Source organism: Podarcis filfolensis (assembly GCF_964270895.1).
Source record: "Podarcis filfolensis genome assembly, chromosome: 3".
Lineage (NCBI taxonomy): Eukaryota > Metazoa > Chordata > Lepidosauria > Squamata > Lacertidae > Podarcis > Podarcis filfolensis.
This window is the reverse complement of record NC_139606.1, coordinates 1,255,378-1,269,208: the sequence shown is the minus strand read 5'-3', so window position 1 is coordinate 1,269,208 and position 13,831 is coordinate 1,255,378. Positions and strand designations below refer to the sequence as shown.

Here is a 13,831-nt window from a genome sequence, read left to right as displayed (position 1 = left end):
TTTGTGCAAGGATTTTAGCATAGCCTCCTGTATTAATATTATATGATGTTTTAAGGGCAGGGTGGGGAGTGGGTTGGCATCAAGTGGGGATCAGCAGGGGCAGTAAGGTCTTGTTTGTTTGTTTGTTTGTTTGTTTGTTTGTTTGTTTGTTTGTTTAAAAAAGAATCTATCCTGCATTTTTTTAATAAAATGGACAAATTGGGATGTGTGTGTGGATATGACCACCCAAGATTTAAGCACTAGCCTGCTAGGCTTCAGCTTTTATCTAGCCAGCATTTTATTCATCTCATTCAATTCCATTCCATTTAAATACCTCCCAATGTTCCACCTTTGCTCCCTTATGGATTGCAAGGGAGCAGGCCTTTTCTAAGGTTCTCCATCGAGACGCTGAGCAGACCCAGGTGTCCTTAGCTTTAAGGTGTGGGTCTCATGTGCCTTCAGATGATACCCTGAGACTTGAGGAAACTATACTACAGTGGAGGCACATCGCACATGCATTCAACTTGTTCAAATTCAGTCTTAACTTCCTGGGCTCGAGCTGATCTCCAGGCAGAAGTAAAAGCCTGGAATGGAAGTGCAGCTTCTGCCTGGGTCTCCCTCCAGCTCCCTTTTTGTCTTGCTGCTTCCCACTGTTTCAGCCAAGGAAGCCGGGTGCCACTCTGCATCCTCCCCTCCCCTCTGGGGTGCCACAGTGAGGAGGACAGAGTCTGGAGCAGGAACTTGGCTCCCATGGCTGGGACAGCCAGCAGTAGTTGGGTGATTGGTTCCTGTGGTGGCCTTCCAAGCAATGGTTGCAGCAGAGGAGTGGCAGGAAGACAGGGATGCAGGCCGAAGGTGCAGCTCCATTGCAGACCTGTTTCTGCCCTGTTCTTCTGCCTCCGTTTTTCAGGGTTTGCTTCCCTTCTGTCTCAGTGTCTCTCCAAGGGAGCCGGGTTGCCTATCGGCACTCTCTCCTCCTTGCCTCAACAACCCAGGGAGCAGGGAAAGCAGTTGTGGAGAACTGAGGGAAGGCAGTGGAGAAACAAGTAGGACATTCACACAGGGCTGCCCCCTGCTTGCCAGCCAGCAGCCAAGAAGTTTGGCGTTAAGCATTTTTGCACTGCCTCTGGAACAAAACTCCTGCATGTGATGTGATTCTACCGTGCTGTAGCCTGCTCCATACCTCTCAGCCCTTCCTTCAAACCATCAGTCATGGGTTGTTTTCCTTGTTTCTTGTTTCATTGGTTGGTGGTGGCAGTTCTTTCTTTGTTTTTCTGAGGGTGGGTCTGAGCCAAGACACAGGAAAGCCGTTCTCCAGTGTGCCAGCTCCTGTATTCCCACACTTTGGCTGCAATCCCTTACCCTCTTACCTGGGAGAAAGCCCCCTTGAACTCATCAGGACTTACTTCTGAGTAAACATATATAGGATTGTTTTTGACTAACAAACCGTCATGGGTGCTACTTGTATGAGAAACCCTGTAGGGTAATATTTTAAAGACATTCCCTCTAGTGGTAAAAAAAGGGGGAGGGAGCAGTCGAAATGTTTATGGTGCAAGGCCCAGTTATAAAAATGAAATGAGTGTCAATAATGCTCTCTAGTTGCAAATGAACATAGTTTAGTGGTCAGATTTTGCACGATTGTTTAGGAACTATATAAAGCAATATGAATGAGATGGATTTAAACCAGCCGATGTTCTTGCTGATTTAGATCCACACTGTGTAATTCTGGAGGCAAAGCACTTGCACAGCTTGCCTCTGTGGCCGTTCTTTCTGCTTTGAGTCTGGGCATAGTTTATATACTATCATGTGTCTTCAACCACAAAAAAGTAAAATTTCACATGGCAAAATTTAACTAGGTTTGCCTTTAACTTTTAAAGGAAGGAACTGGAAAAACTGAAAAGGGAGTTGGAGAAAGAGAAGCAGATGCGAAGTAACCTAGAGGTAATGTGTTTGAATAAGTTATTTGAAGCAGTAGGAGGCTTTGTTTTTCATAATTCCATTATTTTTAGAAGTTGAATGAGGGGCTATTGTTTAATAAAGCAGCCCCTATTGGGGTGGGAGGGGGTGGACCATGGCAATATGCTGCCCTGTGCAAGGCCATTTGATGCGCTCCCCACTGCCCTTGCAGAGCCAGGCTTTGGGAAGGAGCTGTGGGGCTCTGGCAGAGTCCTAGAGCCATTTACCTCCTTCCCAAAGACAGGTAAATACTTGCTCAGCTTGAGGAAGGAGGCTAGAGGACTCTAGGACCCTCTCAGAGTCCTCACACCTCCTTCCCAAAGACAGGCAAGCACTTACTGGGCCTTGAGCAGGTGCCCTCCTCGGCTGCATGCCCAGTGTGACTGCATGGCTCGCTCTGTCCTAAATTCAACTCTGCCACTAAAAAATGCTTCACACATTGACTTTATTGTTTTGCTGACAGGGAGAAGAATTCCCCCAAATACAAAGTAGAGACACTAGACTGGATAGGAAACTTGGGGAAACAATATTGGAGCATTGTTTTTCCTGAGATATCTCCAAGTCCTTAGGTTGAAATCCAGGTGTTGCCATTTCCACGAGTGTTGTTTTGAGAGCAGGAAGGGGGGCATTCAAAATGGCTAAAACCTTTTCTAGAAAACTGGGTATATACCGTATTTTTTGCTCTATAAAACTCACTTTTTCCCTCCTAAAAAGTAAGGAGAAATGTGTGTGCGTCTTATGGAGCGAATGCAGGCTGCGCAGCTATCACAGAAGCCAGAACAGCAAGAGTGATTGCTGCTTTCACTGCGCAGCGATCCCTCTTGTTGTTCTGGCTTCTGAGATTCAGAATATTTTTTTTCTTGTTTTCCTCCTCCAAAAACTAGGTGCGTCTTGTGGTCTGGTGCGTCTTATAGAGCGAAAAATACGGTATATACCTCATTTAAGATTGTTTAGCAGCTGTTCATGACTAAATTAATCTTAATTTTATGCTGTATTACTTTGATGTAGGTTTGTATTAAGGAACAGATTTTTCATAGAATTGTAGAGTTGGAAGGGGCCATGAGGCTCCTCTAGTACCTCCTGCAAGGCAGGAATCTTGCCTAAAGTGGGGGCTTGAACCCGCGATCCTGTGATTGAGTCTCATGCTCTACCAACAATGCTAGGTGCCAAGATATTGAGCCCATGCTTCTGCCATGTTTCTTTATGAATCACACCTTAAGCTTAAGTAGCCTCAGTTGCAATTAGTCTAGAAGCAGATAATGAATAACATGAAATTATTATCATTTGTGCTAGTGAAAAGCTTTAGAATTATTTTTTTTTAAACCACAGTTTCAATTCACATTTGTATTCAACGCATTCAGTTGTGAGCAAATATGTTTATCTGCTGGAGTGTTTTATGGTACAAAAGCTAACTCAGGTTAGATGCACATTAATTTCACAAAGATGTTTCAATGGCTGGATGGCTCAATGAATACAATTGAAATTCTTAAGCTTTTCACTAGCCCTACAAAAGAAGATACAGAACTTGTGGGCGCCTGATGTTGTTGGCCTGCAACTCCCCTCCTCCCTGACCGCTGGCCAGGCTGCCTGGGGCAGATGGGAGTCTGACCACATCTGGGGAGGGGGCACAGGCTCCTCCATCCCGGCTCTGGTGATCAGCTTTCCTACCAAAGATGTTGTAGCATGTATTTAAGCATTACTGGAAAATATAGACAAAGTTATTCATTTCTGTATTAAAAGTTTTAATGTGTCTCATCCACAGGTGGAAATAGAGAAGCTGAAGAAAGCTGTCATAACGACATGAAAGAGCCATAGACCTTGCCAGGATTTCAGAGTCAAAATACAAATGAAGCTAACTTGAATTTTCTTTTTTTACTTCAAACCAATGAATGGGCAGCATTCCATAAAAAAAGGATAAATGAATATAATCTTCTATTTAGTGAGCTAAGAGAAGAAAATGAACCGCTTTTTTGTTTCTTACCAATATAGGAGAGGGGCCTTATTTCTTACTGTGCTGGAATCGCAGACCTTTATTTCCTTGGTTTGCTTGAAAATACTACTGAATCTGTATAAAAAGAGGGGTTCTTATTAGATTTTTATTGAGCATCTATAGTCTAATTTTTAAGAGATCTGTACTATATATATAAGGCAGTATATCTTTGCAAAGAAACCCTGTAAAGGAGCCTCTAGGGAGGCACCTGGTCTACCCTTGTACTTATTATAGCCACTACTTTCCCCACAATGCTAAAGGGAAGATGATGTTTGTATTTTTTTAATTATTTTTTTGCTTTTCTACCCAGGGTTACACTGTTGTGCCTGTCTGCAGTGAGAGTATTAATAATATGCTGTTTTATAGTTCAGGATGATGCTGGGAGTTTGTTCTTGCTTTGGAGCAGAAAAGTCACAACTGCTTAATAGTTTGAGAAGAATATTCTGTCACTTGCACTATAGGAGTCATGAAAGGGACTTGGGGTTGACCCCACACAAACCCCCACACCCAGCTCAATGCTTAATTTCCACAAGGAATGTGGGCATAAGGTTGAAATGGTCTTGTAATTCACCCTGTTGTGCCTAAATATTGAAGCACATGGCATGCTAAGCAATTCTTCACTTTCATAAATTTTATTCTAACACTACAGTATCTTACAGCTTCATACAGATTTTTAGCACTAATCATAATAGCATTATTAAAATCTTCATGTGACAGTGAAGTGTTTAGAGCTACCCACCTGTTGACGACATGCAATCTTGCCGGGGCTGCTGCTACCTACACAGTGGCGTAGCGTGGGGGGTGCAGGGGGGGCCGGCCGCACCGGGCGCAACATCTGGGGGTTAGGGTTAGGGGGCGCAAATCCACGGGTTAGGGGGCGCAAATTACTTGCCTTGCCCCGGGTGCTGACAACCCACGCTACGCCACTGTACCTACACTAAGGCACAAGAGGATTCGTAGAGACTGGATTCTTGTGTACATCATAGTACTGCAATGTGCTCCTAAATGAAAGGAGTTGATTTTCTTTGGAAGAAAAGACTTCTTTTTGGAGTCATTTTGCCCCTCCCCAATTCTTCCTACAAAGGAGGAAAACTAAAAAGGCTCCACGTTGCATTCAAGCCAATGCTAAAAATACAAAACCCATTCTGTTTCTTGTTTCTCCTTCATTTCTTTTCTAAAAGAGTATAAAAAGGCAATATTTTCAGAGTGGTTTTTAGTTAACCAAATTAAAATAATGTGAAATCTTAACTTTTCCCGTGTCAGTAGTTTTCATGTTCAACTGCTCTCCTTTAATTAAACAAAACTTGGATGGCATAAGTATTTTGTCATAGTTGTATAAGAATACCAACGATTATTAATTGTTAGCAAGCGCAGAAATCTGAATTTCTACTTGCAGGTATATCACTTGTGAATTAGTGGATTAAAATGTAGGAACGGAAACGGGTGTATAAAAACAAAATGCCTATTTGGTTACCATATTGGTGCTTAACTAATGACAAACATCTAATGAATCAGTTGTTAATGATTTTTTGTTGTTGCCAGTTTTCACACTTGTTAACTTACTAGTCAAACCATCAGGCTAGTGCAGCCTTTCTTAACCTTGAGTTCCCAAATATTGCTGGACTCACATCATCCCTGACTGCTGCTGGCTATGGATGATGGCAGTTGTAGTCCAACAACATCTGGGGACCCATGGTTAAGAAAGGCAGATCTAGGAAACCTAATCTGATACTAATTCATAATTTTTGTTGGTCAACAACTTTTGTCTTGTCTTACTAGCCAGACCTGTGACTTGTGTTGCCATTGATTCCTCCTCCCACTGAGTCTCCTGGCATGTGCAGAGGACGTGGGGAGGAGGGTGTCTGCCCCAGAGTTGGACTTTCTGCAGAAGGTTCAAACGGCACCTTCATGCCGTTGCTGCTGCAGAAGCTCAGGGAAAAGCAGAGGAGACAGGTGACTGCCGTCCTACAAGTTGTGCTTTTGCTGCAGCCTTGAAAAGCCCAAAGGGGGAGCAAGAAGCCATCTCTTCCACCGCCCTGGTTCATGTAAAAAAGAAGGGGCCATTTCTTTCCTTTCCATTGGGATTTTTACAGGAGTACTTTGCTCCTGGAGCTTTCTACAAAAGCGTAGTTTGAGGACTGAAACTGCCACTCCTTTCTTCTCTATTCTCCATGAAGGAAAAGGGAGGTGATTTTGTTTGCACTGCAAGTTGGGCTTTTTTAGAAACACCAGCCACACTCTCCTGCTGTCTCCTGTCAAACAGCAGCTGCTTTCCTTTGCCTTAAAAAAGGCTTTTCAAGAATTTTTAGGAGTAGCATTTCTTTACTGCCTCTCAAAAAAAATACCATCTGTGGAAAAGAAAAGAGGAACAGTTTCTCTCCATTTCTGTTGGGTTTTTGCAGAAAACTACCATGAGGTGTTAAAAGGTTTTTTAAAAAGAAAAAGGGGGAAAAGAAACAACAGAAGCCCAATTTGTAGGAGGCAAAACACCTTATCCTTATGTTCTTTCTTAGAGAAGTATTTCCCCACAAACAGAACTTTTGGTGGAAGCACAGATGCCTGCCGGACTTGGGTGAGGGCCGGCCAGAACAGAAGAGGGGCCAGTTGGTCGGGGCCTCTGATTTTGAAGGGATGCCCTCTGAGCCCCACTGGCAGAGGCAAAGGAGGACCCTTGGGTGAAGATAATTGATATTGTAAAGAAAGTCAAGGGCACAAAATAGTAATATTTTAAAAAGATTCAGAAGAGATTAATGCAGATAAAAATAGATAGGTGTAGAAATGGGGCCTACATTTGTCCTGTCTGGTTTGGGCCCCCAACCCGTTTTGCGTGGCCCTGGGCGAGGGGCCCTTGCCTCTAGTCCTTACAACCTGGCGGTAGTTCAGCTGCATCACAAATGCTAGTCTGTGCTGTCTCAGATAAATGGGCAATGAAATAGCTCCTCTCTGATCCCAGCTTGTTGAAGTTTTATTCTTGTGCAGAACAAGAAGTGAGTCTACTGGGAAAAAGTTCTTTTATGTGGTCTTCACATAAAATTCAGAGTGTAAGGCAAAATGGTATTAATTATCAGTTGTTGTATGACAGTTTTGTCTGCCTTGAAGCTCATAGCAGATGAATAGGACCTGACAATCAATGAAATCGGACGTGTTAATTATTAAATGGCCTTTTTTGCTGCAGCAATAAATGATGAAGTGCAATGACTTGATTTAATAATAATAATAAAAAAAATTCTTCTAAAAGATGCTGCTATGAGTATTTTTAGCAATAGAGGTCTCACTGATATGTCTTAAATTAATATTGTATAATGGGAAATAGGGAACGTATGCAGACATTCCAAAGAATGCAAGTTATTTCAAGCAGTTATGCTTCACTGACTTGTTCACAGGTGCTGTAAAATTATGCATGCTATTGAAACTCCACAATAAAATTACATGCTGTTAATATGTTATGTGATTTTCCCTCCATAAACATTCAGACCCCTTAGATGTAATTCAGCTAGATGTAACATAGAACAAAATATTTCCATGCTTTAAAGAGTCCACACTGCAATATGGAAATAATTCAACCATATTGCTACCACTGATATTCATTATTTGTATTGAGGTGATGGCTATTATGGTTCTCTTTTGTTCTGCCCTTTTTAGCTGCCATAATATTCTCATTTGGAAGCTATAGAAAGTTGAGTGCAACTTTTTTTTTGGGGGGGGGTGTTTCAGAATCCCTAGTGAGAGTTCTTTTCATTTCACTTATTTCCAGCCCTCCATACAGTTTGTTTTCAGACGGGAAAAGACAATCCAATGTCACGTGGGATTCTTGTTTGTGGGTTTCTTTAAAAATCCAAATTTATACACCTAGCTGCAAAACTGGAAATCTTTCCCTATAGACATAGATGCCCCTTCATTTTTGTATACGAGGAATATAGATGCATGTTTTCATAATCTAAATGTAACAAAAAAATCTATACGACAAGATTTTAAGTGGAGAGAAAGTTCTCTTTTGAGGGGATTGTTGATCAGTACCCTTGGTAATAGCTTGAAAAACACAGCTCTACTGGGGACTGTTAGAAGATATCCTTTACTGTATATTCTTAAAGCCAAATGGCATTAGCCTATTAAAATGTTTAATCTGTTCTTTAGATACATTTTGCCTCTCATGTCTTCCTTTCTGTGGTTCAAGCATACAAAACAATACCAGCACTGGACACTTGGAAAGAAATGGGCATCTGGGGATGTTGCCTCGTCTTTCTGCTGGCACTGCCTTCGCACACCCCGTGGCAGCTCTGGAGAGAAGAGCAGCAGCTGAGGACAGGGCTATGTGGGGCAAGGGATGTGCGCTGAGTAGGACAAGGTGCCCTGCAGGTGAGAAGCGGCTGGGGCTATTTCACACCTTGGCTGAAAGTGGTGAGGGCCTTTGCCCTTCCTTCGTGGTGCCAAGAGACATCATTGTTCCATTTGTTGTGTAATATAAATGGGAACTTTTCCAGTAGTGGAGCTGGGCCTGTGCCTGCTCTCCGAGCTTTTCTGGATTGTAAACTTCCTTGGTAAAGTGATATACATAATTATTTGTCATCCTTTTTACTGTGTTTAAAATTACTTGTTTTAGTTATTATTATTATTGCCTCTGTGGATAACTGCAGGATCACAAATGGAGCTGATTGGTTAATGCCCCTTCAGATCATAGTGAACTGGAGCCCACAGATACCTGCCAGTGAGCGAGGTGAAGTCTTCCCCCCCCCCCCCAGCTTTTTTTACTTTCTCCTCTTCATTATCTTACAAGGCATGGCTTGGGGCTCATCTGCATGCTCCAGTTGTTCTGCTATGGTATTCCGACTTCCCCGACCACAGCATAGGGGGAAATCCTGTGCACTGAATTTATTCTCCAGTGATAGTTTTGCACAGAAGTTGTCAAAGCACTATTTTCCCTTAAAGCTGCTTTGAGCATAAAACACTAAGATTGGCATTTATTTAAAATGTCATCCAAAGGAGAAAAGGCAAACAGTTCAGCTGTTCCTAATTATTCCTGCTACATGATCATACAATTGTAGAGTTGGAAGGGACCCCAAGGGTCATCTAGTCCAATCTGCCGCAATGCAGGAATCTCAGAGCATCCATTACAGATTTTGCTTCAAACCTCCAAGAAAGGAGAGCCCACCTCCTCCCAAGGGAGTCCACTCCACTGCCCAACAGCTCTTACTGTCAGAAAGTTCTTCCTGATGTTTAGTAAGAATCTCCTTCCTTGTAACTTGAAGCCATTGGTTCAAGCAAGAGAAAACAACCTTGTTCCATCTTTCATGTGACAGCCCTCGAGATATTTGAAATTGGCTATCATATCTCCTCTCAGTCTCCTCTTTTCCAGGCTAAATATATGCAGCTCCTTCAACCTTTCCTCATAAGGCTGGGGAAAACATTTGCCCACCTCCCAGTAAGGGTAAATTGTGGCCAGCTCCAAAGATGGCATACTTGGGAGCTCCTTTGGCAGACATTTTGGGAGAACAAGAGGGGGTAAGATCTTGCAGATCTTTGTCTACTCTCCAGCACACTGCCTTTTAGACTCTTCTGAAGGAACGACAGCAGGACATCTTCCCTTGAGCTTTTTCTATCTGTTAAAATCAGCTTTGCAATACAGGCATATGCTTAAATACAATTACCTTAGTTTTGTGATTGGTGGGTAATTTGTCATGTGAATGCTAAAGCTCCGTCAACATATTCTGGGATTATGTGTGAGAGATACTTCACTAAAAGAAATTGCCAATGGGGTGATGCTGCCACCTGGGGGTGCTGTGTGCAAGGCTGGGCCAAAGCACTTTGGCACCTGGGGCAGACTCCAAAATGGTGTCCCCACGCCCTGCCAGGGAAGAAGAGGGGAGGGAACATCTACCTTCGGATCAAGGCAGGAAGAAAGATCAACATCTGGATCTGCCCCTGTGAATCCTGATGCCTGTCAGGCTTTGGGCCAGCTTCCTTCTCACTTGGACCGTAGATAAGCAATGCAAGATAAAGCAGTCTCTTGCCAGCATCAGAAACGTTTAATGAACGCAGCAAAAAAACAAACGACCATTTTCGCAGTGCAGGTGCTCCCCATTAAGTTCCTCCCACTTCCACCACCCCCTCTCTTATTTACCCAATCTCAACCAATAGCCTTCTGTGATGTTACCTTATCCAGTCTCCTAGCCCTGGGACTAAGAGGCTGTATACCTTCCAGTGTGGGAGATTCGGTTAACTTGTTAAGTTGTGGGTGAACATATCAGACGACACAGCCATTTGGAATAGGCGTCCACCACTACCATAAAGGTCCGGCCGTGAAAGGGGCCTGCCAGATCGATGTGCACCCTCGACCAGGGTGTCTTGGGAGTCTCCCAGGTGAGTCCCTTAGCACATGGCTGATGGTGCGATCCTGGGCAGATGCGGAGGCCACAGTGGCAGCCAATACAGGTGCTGCCGGAAGATCCTCAATCAGGAGGAGCAATGAAGCAGGAGCCAGGTCTTCCACAAACACTGGAAGAGGGCAACGACTGAGGGCGTCAGCATGGCCCATCGATTTCCCCGGGCGATGGACGAGCCGGTAGTGGTAGGCAGCCAGGAAAACAGTCCATCGCAGCATGCGCGGCGAGAGGACCAGTGGAGTTGGTCGATCACCGGCGAGGAGGCCCAGGAGCGGCTTGTGGTTGGTGATGAGGTCAAAAGTCCTGCCGTAGAGGTATTCATGGAACCTCTTCACTCCAGCCACAAGTGCCAGTGCCTCCTTGTCGAGCTGGCTGTAATTCTGTTTGGTCGGAGATAGCGTCCTTGAAAAGTAGGCGAGCGGTGCTTCTCTTTCGTCTGGAAAATGGTGACTGAGGACAGTGCCGATGCCAAAAGGTGAGGCGTCGCAGGCAAGGACCAGCAGCCTGGCTTCACTGTACTGTACCAGCACACTGTCCAATGAAAGGAGAGCCTTGACCGCGTTGAAGGCCGCCGGCTCCCGATGACCCCAGGACCAAGGTGTCTTCGTGCTGAGGAGTCGGTGAAGAGGCTTAGCCACCCTGGCTTTGTGGGGCAGGAACATGTTATAAAAGTTCAGCAGTCCCAGGAACGCCTGCAACTCCGTCTTGTTCTTTGGGATGGGGGCCTGCTGGATAGCACGGATCTTGGATGTGGTCAGGTGAAGGCTGGAGGTGTTGATAAGATAGCCCAGGATCAAGGCTAAAGGAGATGGGCGTACCTGTATATTGACCCAAAGTGCCATCAAAAACCTTGGCAAAGTCTTTGAGCAGACCCTCAGTCTCTGCGTTAGAGATGCAGTTGATGCCGGTGACTTCCAGGCTGAGGGCATCAAACCAGTCTAGCCCTAGGAGGCTTGGCCGCTGACCTTCGACCACCACCAGTCAGAGCAGGCCCGAAAAATCCTTGAAGGCGATCCGGAACCAGCCAACGCCTACCACGGGAATGTCATTTCCCTGGTAGTCTCTTTTTTTAAAAATAAAATTTTTATTAATTTTCCAACATATATTAAAACACAACACAACTGACAATACACAAACAAACAAACATACAAACACGTATAATTTCATAACCTCTTTTTCTTAAACCTTATTTCAACGACTTCCCCGTACCTCCCTTTTCTGCATCCCTGTTTTAAACTTTTCCAGCAACCCCTAATTTCAATTACTTATGATTCACTTTCTTTAATCCTTTTTCTCTTACCCAATTATTTATCACTGCAATTCTGTTTTACATTACCCATAACATTTTAGCACTCATCAATTTTACAACAGTTCTTAAGATAAATTTTAAATTTCTTCCAATCTTCTTCCACCGTCTCTTTTCCTTGGTCACGGATTCTGCCAGTCATCTCAGCCAGTCCCATATAGTCTATCACCTTCGTCTGCCACTCTTCCAGCGTGGGTAGTTCTTGTGTCTTCCAATACTTTGCTAAAAGAACCATTTCCCTGGTAGTCTCTCAGGTGTACGCGGTGAGAGTCTAGTTGCCTTTTGGACACTCTGGGTACCAGTCTTTTGATGGTGCTCCAAGACGTGATGGACAGGGCAGACCTGGTGTCGATCTCCATGTCACATGGAGCTCCTTCAATGAGCACCGTGACGTTCAGCTTGCGTCGCATAGGCAAGTCAGTTTGGCCAATCGTGGTTCCAGACGGGCAGCAGCAGTTGGTGAGAGCGAAACAGCTTTCCTTGGCAGACTGGAGTGAAGACTTGGACTTGCGAGTCGGTGAAGGGGGGGGTGTCAGACGGAGCCGATCGGCAGACCTTAGCGATGTGGCCCCTTCTGGAACACGTCCGACAGATGGCGTCTCTGAATCGACACTTGGCACGGGAATGGTTGCTTCCGCAGCCGGCACATTCCGGTTGGCCCTTGGACTTCTTTTGGAACTTCCTGCGCTCCCGCTTCGTCTGGTGTACGTCATCGTCTTCACTGGAGGATGCCTCATCACTGCTGGCCTCTTCGTGATGCACTGGAACTGGCTTCCTAGCAAGACGCGGGCTGCTGGCCTTGTGGATCTCCTGGGCGGAGCGTTCAGCAGCTTCCGAGGCCACGGCCTCCTCAGTGGCTTTCTGCAGCGTGAGGTCTGGCTTGGCGAGGAGACACCGTTGCAGATGGATGTCCCGGACCCCGCAGATGATTCGATCAATCAGGGCATCGTCTAAGTCTCGGAGCTCGCAGTGCATTGCAGCCTGTTGGAGGGCAGCGGTGGAGTTGTTGGTTGACTCCCCCTCTGCCTGGTTCCGATGGTAGAACGCATAGCGGGCAGCAATCTTGGATGGCTTTGGCGCATAGCGGTTGCGGAGCTTCTCTTGAATCTTGTCCCACGGTGTTGCCTGGACTGCTACAAGTGCAACCAATGCTCAGGCCGTCTTGAACACCTCAGGCCCGCAGAGGCTGAGGAATAGGCCCCGCTTACGCTCCTGTGATACTTCCGTCAGCTCGTTGGCTTGGAGGTAGCAGTCGAACCGAGCGAGGTAGGAGTCCCATGATTCAGAGGCTGGCGCAAATGGCGGTAGAGGCACAAGTGAAGCCATGGTTCCGATGCTGATGTGGAGACAATTGATGGAACACAGTGCTCTAGCCAGAACGGTCACCTCTGAATTGGTTCTGTTCAGCGATTTTGCTCGATGTTTCAGCTCTGTGATTCAGCTCCGCTCTGTGGGTGGCTGCATCTGGCTGTGCTCTGTTGTCCATCCATCCCATCCTCGTTGCCAGTGTTAAGTTGTGGGTGAATATATCAGACGACACAGCGATTCTTCAAACAGCTCTTGTTTATTCACAGGCCAGAACAGAACTGAACTGAAGGGCTCAGCCAGCCTGCTTATATAGATCTCCACTAGAACGCAACAGTAACCATTTTCTGTAACTATCCAATCACTGAACATCACTTTCGATCCCTTATTTGCATATGTGGACCTGAACTATCTACAGTATCCCCCTGCTGGCCCAGGGTGAGAACTTCAGTACATAACATAACTCTCCTCCCGTTCTGCCTCAATTCTGCCCAACTTCCGTCTGTGCCCCTCAGCAAACCATTGTTCCAGGTCAGTCCTCCTCTCCTGCTCCTGTAGAGCCCCAGGATCCTGGTTCTGTGCGGGACGAGGGGGCTCCCACCACTTCTCACCAAAGTAGGACTCCCCAGCCTGATCCCTGACACCGCCTGAGGACATTTGTATTGTGTGGGAAATACAAAATTAGAATCTATCTTCCAACCTATTCTGTCACTATTTATATGAGTGCATAGGTTCTTAATTAAATCCCTAACGCTAAATAAATCAGTCAGATACTCGTTCTTGGAAGTAACACTTTTAATGTAAAACTCCCCTACAGCTCTCTTCACAATCTGAATTTGGTTATGAGTTTCCCTCTGGGGTGGAAAGGATAAAGGTTGTGTTGCCTGGTTATCTCTTTCATTTATCAGAATTTTA

General features: G+C 45.2%; 1 protein-coding gene and 1 long non-coding RNA gene across 4 annotated transcripts in view; one reads left to right on the top strand and one right to left on the bottom strand.

The window, feature by feature from the left end:
- Nucleotides 1-3,797, top strand: part of CD2AP (CD2 associated protein) — a 39,313-nt gene extending 35,516 nt beyond the window's left edge. For all 3 annotated transcript variants that reach the window (XM_083606535.1, XM_083606537.1, XM_083606536.1), the window contains exons 17-18: nt 1,857-1,920; nt 3,698-3,797. In XM_083606535.1, the coding sequence (XP_083462661.1) occupies nt 1,857-1,920; nt 3,698-3,739 (106 nt within the window). In that variant the 3' untranslated portion in view covers nt 3,740-3,797. The remainder of the gene's footprint in view (nt 1-1,856; nt 1,921-3,697) is intronic.
- A 399-nt stretch (nt 3,798-4,196) lies between these two features.
- Nucleotides 4,197-8,391, bottom strand: LOC310759509. Its single transcript, XR_014546351.1, has 2 exons — nt 4,858-8,391; nt 4,197-4,702 (listed from the first exon to the last, which is right to left on the bottom strand). It is a non-coding gene; the product is annotated as an uncharacterized lncRNA (long non-coding RNA).
- Nucleotides 8,392-13,831: the final 5,440 nt, after the last annotated feature.